General features: G+C 37.1%; 1 protein-coding gene across 1 annotated transcript; it reads left to right on the top strand.

Moving 5' to 3' along the window:
- Positions 1-318: 318 nt before the first annotated feature.
- On the top strand, positions 319-944 carry LOC114291679 (uncharacterized). Its single transcript, XM_082880869.1, has 2 exons — positions 319-523; positions 643-944. Exons 1-2 carry the CDS (start codon positions 319-321, stop codon positions 942-944), a joined length of 507 nt encoding a protein of 168 aa, XP_082736995.1.
- Positions 945-11,299: the final 10,355 nt, after the last annotated feature.

Here is an 11,299-nt window from a genome sequence, read left to right on the forward strand (position 1 = left end):
GATTTCGTGGTCGGGCTACCACAGTCTTTTTCGAAGAATGATGCAATATGGGTTATAGTAGACTGATTGACGAAGTCAGTGCATTTTCTACCAATCAAAATCATGTACTCTTTGAATAAGTTTTCCACTTTATACATCAAGGAGATTATTCGTTTGCATGGTATCCCAATTTCGATCGCGTCTGACCGAGACCCTCGCTTCGTGTCTCACTTCTGGAACAAATTGTAAGAAGCTTTGGGAGCCACACTAAAGTTTAGCACTGCGTATCACCCACAAACTGATGGACAATCCGAAAGAACAATCCAGACGTTGGAAGACATGTTACATGTATGCGTGTTAGACCTCAAAGGTAACTGGGATGAGCACTTACCTTTAGTGGAATCCGCCTATAACAACAGCTATCAGGCAAGCATTGGAATGGCGCCGTACGAAGCTTTATATGGAAGGAGATATCGATCACCTCTATGCTGGATAGAAGTCGGGGACAGGAAACTGCTAAGCCCTGAGATCGTGCAAGTCACAGGTGAGAAAATCCAACTCATCCAACAGCGAATTCGCACTGCTCAGAGTCGCCAGAAAAGTTATGCAGATACTCGGAGACGGAACTTGGAATTTGAAGTAGGGGATCATGTGTTCCTCAAGATCTCACCAACAAGAGGAGTGATCCGATTCGGAAAGCGAGGAAAGTTAAACCCATGTTACATCGGGCCATTCGAGATACTGGAGCCTATCGCCTTGCACTACCACCTAAACTATCCAATGTCCACAATGTGTTTCATGTTTCAATGCTTCGGCGGTACCTTCGAGATCCAGAGCACGTTGTTGATTACGAGGATCTGGAAGTTCAGGAGGATCTCTCTTATGAAGAGCAACCAGTGCAGATTCTCGATCGTCGTGATCAAGTTCTCCGAAACAAGACCATACCGTTGGTAAAATTCTTATGACGAAATCATCGTATCAAAGAAGCTACGTGGGAAATAGAAAGTCAAATGCGAGCCAAGTGCCTACACCTCTTCGAAAATTAAGGTACGTCAAGTTTGGGGACAAACTTCTATTTAGGAGGGGAGAAATGTGACACCCTGAACGTTTAATTAAATATCACATAAATAATTATAGTTAAATATAATTATGGTTGTATGTGATGATATATTATTAAATAAATAAATAATAATAAATATATGAATCTAATTTGGCATTGGGTTATCAAATATGGGATTAATTAAGGAATATTATTCAGGGCCAAATTAACACAAATATGGAATTATAATACTAGTTGGGCCAAATTAGAGTTAAAGATAGTAAATAAATAAATACAAAAGTAAGAATAAATAAATAAATAATAATAATAATAATAATAATAATAATAATAATAATAATAATAATAATAATAATAATAATAATAATAATAATAATAATAATAATAATAGTGGGTGTGGTGGTAAAATAAATAATTAATTTTTTGTGGGTATACAATAAAGTATAATTTAATTAGGGATTAATTTGTTTATATAGTTATATTAGGAATCTGGGCCAAAATGTAATTATCTTAAATATTTATTAAGATAAGTAATAATCTATGGTTTTAATGAAGCAAATCTAGGTGAAATATGATGAAGGATTCGAGATCGGCAAGATCGGCCACGTGTCGGCCATAGGGCGCTTTTGCTTCCCTATAAATGGGGAAGAACTGATCAAAAGCCATGAAGTTACTGAAATCAGTGAGAAAGAAAAGAAAAAGAAAAAAAAGAAAAGAGAGGGAGAAGCACGTAAGTTACTGAAGTAGGTACTTAATAGGAAGGTTGTGTTAGTGAAAGAAAGGCTAAAGGTCAATATTAAGGTGAGTTATATTATACCTTGAGTCACCATAATATATTTTACGTATGTTTTAATTTACCATAATTTATTTTATACAAGTTATGTTTTATAAATTATTATAAACTATATTAATATTTCAGTTACGAGGATTAATTTCTAAACTCTATTTGTTAAAAATGAAACCCATGGATATGTTTGTTTATATTTTAAAGAATATTTGACTATGACCTTACAAACAATTATGTTTTGTAAGTACCACCACGAGAGTCCCACGCCTTCGGGGACTTAAATAACCATTGGTTTTTGTTTGGCCGCTTTGTGGTCCTCTGTTTGTCATAGATCCATTGACCTCTGTTCTGATTGTCACTTCTGTGACCTCCGTTTGGTTCTATTCTATACCGTAGTTATGGTTATTTATTTACATAATTTCTGTATTTCAGTTTCTGCCACTTAAATGATTTATTTACCAAATTGAGTTATGTAAATGTTTTGGCTTAACTAACTATCCATGGCTATTTTGTATTCCCTATACTCTTGGCATAATATTTCTCACTCTGTTGTGTGCTTATAGCTATTACCCTTTCAGGTGACGAGATATAGGGGAAACCCATAACCTCACGAAATGGAAACCGCACGTGGATTGATGTTGAACCACTTTTTTTTGTCTTTTATATATATATATATATATATATTCTATTTTTGCTCCCTTTTGTTCTACTCGGGGCCGGTCATTGAATAATTAAAGCCCTATAAATGTATTTCTCTTATTAAAATAGTAAAATAGAGTAAATTCCTATTTAATTATTTTTATTTCCTCTTGCACAGTTTAATTTGCTACGAATAGAATAAGTTAGTAAGTTGCGATTCTAACCCTAAGCCCTTAAGGTTGGGTCATGACATATGAACTAATTATGCTTGTGATTCATGTTTATTGTGATGATATATCATGATATTGAGCTAATTTTCCCTATTTTACACCTTGCAACGTGTTTAGTCAGTTGAATTTTGTCTAAGTTTCGAACTGCCAAAACAGGGTATACGACCGCATGTGCGGGGCTCATGGCCGCACGTGCGGGAGGCACAACCTCACGTACGAGGCTCACAGCCGCACGTGCGGAAAACAGGGGAGAAGAACTGAACTACACTGCAGTAAAAGCACGTGCGGGCCGCACGTGTGGCGCACCTGCCTGCACGTGCAGTGGGGACTTCGGTACGTGTAGCTAAAGCTGGAAAATTTCATTGCTTTCTCTCACTCTTTTCGACCCTCTGAATGTGTTAATATGTCAATTCGATGTTCCTATAATGCATTTAATTACATGGAACTTAGCAAATCGAACATTTGAGAAATAAGAGGAAACTACAGAAAAGTGATGTACTTACGAGTTATGTGCTATGTGTAGGGCACATACAAGAGGGGACCATCATTCATCCGTATCACAGTGAGTGATAGTAGTATAATGACATATTTCATTCACGTATTGTATTCGTATATGTTATTCAATACTTAATTCACCCTTTTAGTAAATAACTTATGTTTGATGGCGCAATTGGAATGATTGAACATTGCTATATGAGATATGGACCCGAGGTCATTTTGTTGTGCTATTGTAATGGGCCTGAGGCTGTTTGTATTTCATTGGGCCCAAGGTTGTTTTGCTATAATAATGGGCCTAAGACAGGTTTGTATTCCGTTGGGCCTAAGGCTGTTTTGCTATTATAATGGGCTTAAAGCCATTCTGTATTACGTTGGGCCTAAGGCCTTTTTGTCTTATGTGGGCCCGAGGCCGTTCAGAAAAGAAAATAAGAATAAGACCAACTTGTGATTTATAAATGTGCACTGCTAAATTATGCTTGTACTCTTAATCTGTTTGCATTGCTGTCATTCACTAAGCCTTGCTCACTCCATTTTTATGAATGTTTTGTAGGTAATTAGCTTGCGGGACAACCTTAGGTCAGCCCAGGAGCCTTTTGCCGTACTTGTTTTTTTTAGTCATCTGAAGTGACTCTTTTGTTTTACTTTTGGAAAATCCATATGATGGCATGTTTTGTCGGTGTTTGGGGAAATAGACATATATATATATATATATATATATTGTCACTACTTAACTTTTGGGTTGTTACCCTTTTACAAATTCAGTGAATGTGAATGGTATATGGAATGTAATGTACTTATGTACGGTAATGCATTAAGATCCTGGCATTTAAACATAGCTCAATGAATGTTTTATTCTGCTATTATTTGCTTCCGTTCATGCCCCAATATTGAGTAAGACTAAAGATAACGAAGTTGAGGCCTAAGGTCAGGCCGATCATGTCCAAACTTTTAGGGGCAGGTTTGAGTCGTGACATAGCCCTTAGACACTAAACGAGCTTTGTATTTGGCCACTGATCCATCGGAATTCCTTTTTATTCTGCAAACCCATTTGCAGCCGATAGTAGTCTTGTTAGAAGGAAGGGAAACAAGATCTCAAGTACCCTATTTTTGCATTGCCTGAAACTCTTCATTCATAGCAGTAAGCCAAATAGGAGATTTAAGAGCATCTTTAACAGTAGAAGGTTCGTATCAAGGAAGGTAGAGGAAATAGAAGTGAGACAAAGAGGATGTTTAGCTTAGGATCGAGTGATCATAGGATGAGAATTAAGATTAGGGAGAACAGAAGTAGAACGAAGAGGAGGAAGGTGGGAAATATCAACAGTAGGGAGAGAAAGATCAATAGAAATAGATGAATAGGTATAATAGAAGGATCTGGATTAGAATAAAGAGTAAGAGATAAGGAGGAAGAAAAATGAGGAGAATAAGAAGATGAAACCTGAGAATGATAGGGAATAAAAGAAGGAGAGGGAGGTTGAGAGGAGGAAGGATGAACAGGAACAAATGAAGAAGAATGAGAAGAACAGAAGAATTAATGAAGAGTGGATAAAGATTGAGTAGGATTAGAGGAAAGAGATATAGAAGGAGAAGAAAAGGGAAAACAGGTCTCATTGAAAACAACATGTCTGGACACAAAGATTTTTCCACTGAGAGGGTCCAAACATCTGCATCCTTTTATAGTGGGGTAGTAGCCTAGAAATACACAGGATAACCTTGGTTGAAGTTTATGAGTGGTGTAAGGTTTAAGCCAAGGGAAGCATTGACAACCAAACACTTTGAAGAAAGAAAAATCTAGAAGAGATTTGAACAAAACTTGATATGGAGAATGGTTGTCAAGAATGGAACTAGGCAATCTGTTGATAAGAAAAACTATTGTAGCAATGGCATCAAACCAAAACTGCAGAGGACGAGAAGAATGATGAAGAAGAACTATAGCTATTTTTGTAACATGTCTATGCTTTCGCGTTGCAACACCATTCTAATGTGTATAAGGACAACTAGTTTGATGTATAATGCCATGAGAGGTTAAGAGAGAGTGAACTTTCTTGTTAACAAATTCAGTACCTCTGTCAATTCTTAAAAGGTTAAGAGAAGTATGAAATTGATTTTTAGCATATGCCTTAAACTCAAGCAATTTGTGATAGATTTCACTCTTATAATGCAATGGATAGATCTAAGTAAATCTACTAAAGTCATCAACAAACAAAACATAAAACCAAAATGGAGCATTATTGACAGTTAAGGGTATACATCAGCATGCATAAGAGAAAAGGATAGTCAACAGAAGAACTAGACAACTTGAAAGGAAGTCTATGACTCTTAGACACATAGCAACCAATACCTTCTATCTTTTTATTGGAAACATGTTTAGTAGGTATATAACTAGCTAAGTACTACATTTTATCAAATAATGGATGGCCCAATCTGTGATGCCATAGTAAAGCAGAGACTGGTACAATAGTAGACTAAAAAGCCTGGGAGGACTTAGGAAACATTGATAAAGAAAACTGATAAAGACCATTGATATTGGTGCCTTTATGCAGAACCTAATTCGTTTTTTTGTCTTGAATTACAAAAGAATCAAAATCAAAGATAACAAGACAATTATGATCCTAGACAACTATGATCCTATGTTAACTGATGGACAGATAAAAGATTAGAAGAGATAACAGGAACATGCAAAAGATTAGGAAGATGAAAAGAAAATTGAGGAGTTTGAAGAATACCATTACCAATATGCTAATAGGTAAGGCAGAGCTATTACTTACTTGAACCTGATCTAAGCCTTGATACATTTGGTATTGCTGAAAATTGGCCAAATCATGTGTAAGATGATTCGTGGCTGCTGAATCTATATACCAAGGAGGAACAGAACAGACCGAAGAAGATTGAGGCACAGATTGTAGCGATCCCAGTTTCGATCCTTCTTTCATGTTTTGCCACTTCGACTAGGCAGGTCGGGGATCAAGCTATTCGGTCAGCTCGCCGGGGTCCAGGGGGCAGCGCCCCTTGGTGGGTTCGAGGGCAGCGCCCTGGCGGGGTCAAGGGGCAGCGCCCCCGAAGCAAAAATACAAAATGCATTCGAAGTTGCTTGAGCCGCACATGCGAAAAACAGGGGAGGGCTTGTTTGGCTACTGCAATAAATATAGGTGCGGGAGTGCAAAGTGCGAGCGAAGCGCCGCATGTGCGATGGTAGGTGAGTCCGAAATTTTAGTCTTTTCTTCTCTTTAGGCTGAGTGTATCTCACTCTTGTTAGGTCTCTCTCTCTCTCTCTCTCTCTCTCTCTCTAAAAACCCTTTTCTCTCCCTTCTCTCTAAATTTCCCTACGCCAAATTGGATCAAAACCTTGATTTCTCAAGATCTATTAGAGTTCTGCCATAGTTTCTTCATCAAAGTTGGTTAACTTCTCGAGGGCTTCGTTGTGTGGGGTAAAGATCGAGTTTTGACATCGTTGATTTTGGGGGTTTCATCTCATTTCTTCTTCAAAACTTGAGGTAGGGATTTTCTTAGAGTTATATATATGTTTTTGCAAGATCTATATGATTTTCGAAATCATCTTTCAATAGCTTTGAAAATTGATTTTTGATTCAAAAAGTTGAGCAATTTTGAAAGTGGGTTTGTCTCTTGTTCTTTTAAAATGATCTTATGAGTTTTGATCTTCGTTGATTGAAGAAAAGATAATTTTGGAAAGTTTTCTTTCAAAAGATTTGAGTTGTATAGTTTGGGTGAGAAAACCTAGAATTTGGAAAAAAAATTTAGAGACTGAAAATCCATGAATAATATTGTTATATTTATTTTGTGTGTCAAAATAAATGAATGTTTGAAAATTTTCTTATTTATATTTATATAAATGATGAATTTCATGGAATATGAGAATTGTTGTTCATTTTGGAAATTATTGTTCAAAACGTTGAAATAGTCTTCAAATGACTAATTGTTGAGGATACTTAAGAAGAGGGAATTGTGTTATTCCTTGGATGATGAATTGGAATAACAGTATTTATATTCATCTTGTGTTATTGGCATATCAATTCATTTGATTACATTAAACTTTGAAAGTTGATTTGAAAACTTGCATTGAGAAAAGAATGTTGAGAAACAAGTTTTCACGGAATGGTTTTGGGGTAAATACGTTGGTAAGTCTTGATAGGTGGTGTAGATAATATTAAATAAGTTGGTCTGAGAGTCCGGAGTGAAAGACCGAAAACTTGTGTAGATAGGTGTCGAGCCTTCCGGTTAATACCGGTAAAAATGACAAATTGGTAGTACTTGTCTAGTCTACTTGCAGACACCGACCTAGGGATTACCAGAGTCGTATTTACCGCTCTTGAAATGAATTGTTAAGTTTTGAAGAATTGAAATTGCATGACATCATTGAGCATGATGGTTTTCAAAGATGAAGATCTGATTTTCTTTCAAAAGGGCATAGTATGGCATGTGCATTTCATCTCTTGAGACTTGTATAAAATGTATATACTTTGTTAAGGATTTCCTACTGGGCTTTATGCTCACCCTACAGGATTTTTGTGCATGAAAAGATATGGTGATGTCGCCTAACTAAAGGCAAGGAAATGTGTGTTTATAGTACAAGACTCTCATTTTGCTGTGACTCTGTGTGTAAGCTAAGGGCTGTATGTGTGTGGGTTTGAATAACCATTTTGTGTAACCAGACTCAAGCCTTGGAAACTTGTAAACCCTTGTGGGTATTTATTTGTTTATTTACTTGTTGTTGGATTAATGTATTGTTGCATGAAGAACTATTGTATCATGTAATGTAAGTTTGGAGATTTATACTCGATTTTCCTTGAAAGAGTCATGATTGTTGCATTATCATTTGGGCTAGAAATTTGGGACATTACACAGATGCAACATAGGCTTTGGTATGGGAAGAAGTAGACATTTGATGGATAGACTGATAATTTGGATCAAGTCTATATCAGCAATCCAAAGCTAGATAACTAGATTTGCCACAAATTTGACAAACAAAAATAGTTCCAGATGAATCCGATTTGGATCGATTATTGAAGAATCTAGTATATCTTCCACCATGAGAATTCTGATATATGCCTCCTTTAACTCCTCTACGTTGAAATATGCCTCGTGAACTTGAGTGAAGTCAAAATTGAAAGAATGAGTATGATCAAAATCAGAACCAGAGGAATTATTAGAACCTTTTGTTGTTGAATATGCAACATGAAGATTGTGATCAAAGGTATGTTTGATCTTGTTTTCAATGTGAATAGCTTCATATTCAAATAATGAGCACAAATCTTTCAGTGAGACAATATCAGATCGAGTACGAATTGATGTTTTGAATGAATCATATTTATCAAGTAAACCATTTGAAATTAGAACAATTAAATCTTCATCATCAACCTTAGCACTAGCCAGAGCTAATTGATCTGAGACTTCTTTGAACTGTGAAAGATAACTCTCAATTGAAGAAGATTGCTTTCAAATTGTTTGAAGCTTGTTCTACAACTGATGAATGTGAGAACGTGAGACAGAGGTGAATTTTTTCTCAACAGTTTGCCAGACTTGAGAACTGTTATGAAGATGAAAAACATATAAGTATACCGAGGAAGACAGTGTGGCAGTTAGACATGTGAGAAGATTTGCATCAATCGATTCCCATTGTGTATAAGCAGGATTTGGAGAAGTTTTACCAGTAGAATCAATAATCTCAAATTAAGGACAAGGCACTACACTAGTCACATATCCAAGAAAGCCAGTTGCTCGAAGCACATTGTACATTTGGTTGCTCCATATCAGAAAATTACTTGAATCAAGTTTTACTATAACAAGAGAACCGAAATTTGATAGAAGAGAATTGAGATTTGCAGGTAGAGAGGTATGATTTGCTATGGCTAGATCTTGGATCGTGCTCGTAAGAGCTCTAAAGCTCTGATACCATGATGAAAATGTAATTGTATTGATTCAATGAATTTTGATACAATTTGATCAGTTATATTTATACACAAATATCCTAACAAACTCTCTAAAAAACCTCACTCTTACTCTAACCAACACCACAACAGATAAAGTTATAACAGTTGGGCTCTCTAATCATACATGACTATGATATACAAGATGTCAAAACTTTATATCGAGGCTGCTCTTGTGACTGTAATGGCTTGAGTTGTGTGTTATACTTCAGCTCAGTCTGTTGCTTATGTTGCAGCTGATTATTTTGATATATACTCTTGTCAACATGTAAGTATGATATAACTTTCATCATTGGATTTTAATTATGTTTTTTTTGGCAATTACATCATCTACCAATTAAGGTTCTTTACTATTAGGAATGGCAATGAGGCTGGGGATCACACTTCTCGTCCCCGATCCCCGACGGGAAACCTATCACCGTCCCCGTCCCCGTCCTCATCCCCTAACGGGGATCGAGTTTTTCCAACCCCGAAAACTCCCCGGCCAAAAAAAATAAATAAATAACAACAACAACAAAATCATCAACACAAATCATATCAACATCATCAACAACATCAACAGATCTCAGATCAACAAAATATCAACAATAACAAATCTCAGATTCGAGGTGATGGACGACAGAGAAGGTAGAGTAGTAACAATAGATCTCAGATCTGCGGCGATGGACGACGAATGAGGTGGAGCGGCAATAACAGATCGCAGATTGGCAGCGATGGACGACAGAGGAGGTGGAACGGTGGTGCGAGGTGGACAGAGATGGAGGAGAGGCGTAAGAGTGACAAGGTGAACTGAGGTACAGAGTCGACGGAGGTGTGAGTTGGACAGCGACTCCGGCGTCGCGGACAGCGGCGGTGGCATTGAGGAGAAGACGTCGCGGACAGCGGTGGTGAGGAGAAGAGGTGTGAGAGTGAGAGTGAGAGAGAGTAGAGGAGAGAGAGAGAGAGAGAGAGAGATGAGGGGTTAAGTGTAATACAACCTTGAGGGTATAAATATATGAATGGAGGATTGAGGGGTATAATAGTAATTTTACTTCGGGAGGAAATGAGGTCGGGGCCGGGGCAAGGGACGAGCTGGGGTTGGAAAACGTATCACCGTCCCAGCCCAAGAATCATCGAGGATTTAATTTCGAATACCATCCCCGGCCCGTCGAGGGTATTTTGGGAAAAAACCGCTCTAATCGAGGTTGGGGAAGTGGGTCCCCGTTAGGACCGGTTTCAAATTGCCATCCATATTTACTATCTTCACAATCTGAATTTGGTGATGAATTATTTGTATCGGTTCCTCCATTTTTTTCATGTTATATATCTAGTAATTTATCTTTTTGTTGCAAAATATTCTTGAATTGATATGAAAATGACTTGTGTTATAGTGCTCGTAAAATGACAAGTGATAATTGCTTACATGCAGAAGGTAATTTATGCTGGGGTTGCATAGGTTCACATGGAACATTAATTTTCTGAATATGGATATTCTTCCGGTGGACAACTGGTTTGCTTCTATCCTGTGTTTAGTACAATATTCATATTTATATAATATAGGAAAAAAAATGACAAACTCTAGACAAACTACATAGTACAACTGCATTTAATATATACGAATGGTTTGTTGAACTACATAGTACAATTTCATTGAGATGTAGTTTCTCCTTTGTTTAAATTGGTGTGATGTCCCAGGTCTAGACCCGACTTGAGCGCACCTTTAGAATTTGTTGTTTTTTTTTTTGGAACCTTCAGCGTCGGTGTTTGGGACTTCAAACTCGTTTAACCTTCCTGACGTTAGGGCAAGTTAAAGTTTCGGACATGAAAGTGGGACAAGAGGGTGGTAATACCTTAGAACCAAGCTTGGAGCCACCTGTAAACATTCCCGCATGTGTGGGGATAGAGCTGTACATGCGGAAAGGGTTGCCGCACGTGCAAGGGTGAGTGTTACACGTGCAGAAAAGAATAGCAGAGTTGGATTTCATTCTGGAAAAAAAAGCATGTGAAGATGGTACGTGCGAGAGAGACATAAATGTTTAGTTCAGCTCCGAAAATTGAACCACTTTTTACAAAATCAAATCTCCTCACCCTCTCTTATCACTTTTTTCATCTGTCTCTCTCTATATTCATCTTTTTTCTCATCCCTCTCTACAAAACCCATACATTTCCAACTTCTCTGTAAGATTTC

Source organism: Camellia sinensis, chromosome 7 (assembly GCF_055761805.1).
Source record: "Camellia sinensis isolate YWXY chromosome 7, ASM5576180v1, whole genome shotgun sequence".
Taxonomy (NCBI): Eukaryota; Viridiplantae; Streptophyta; class Magnoliopsida; order Ericales; family Theaceae; genus Camellia; species Camellia sinensis.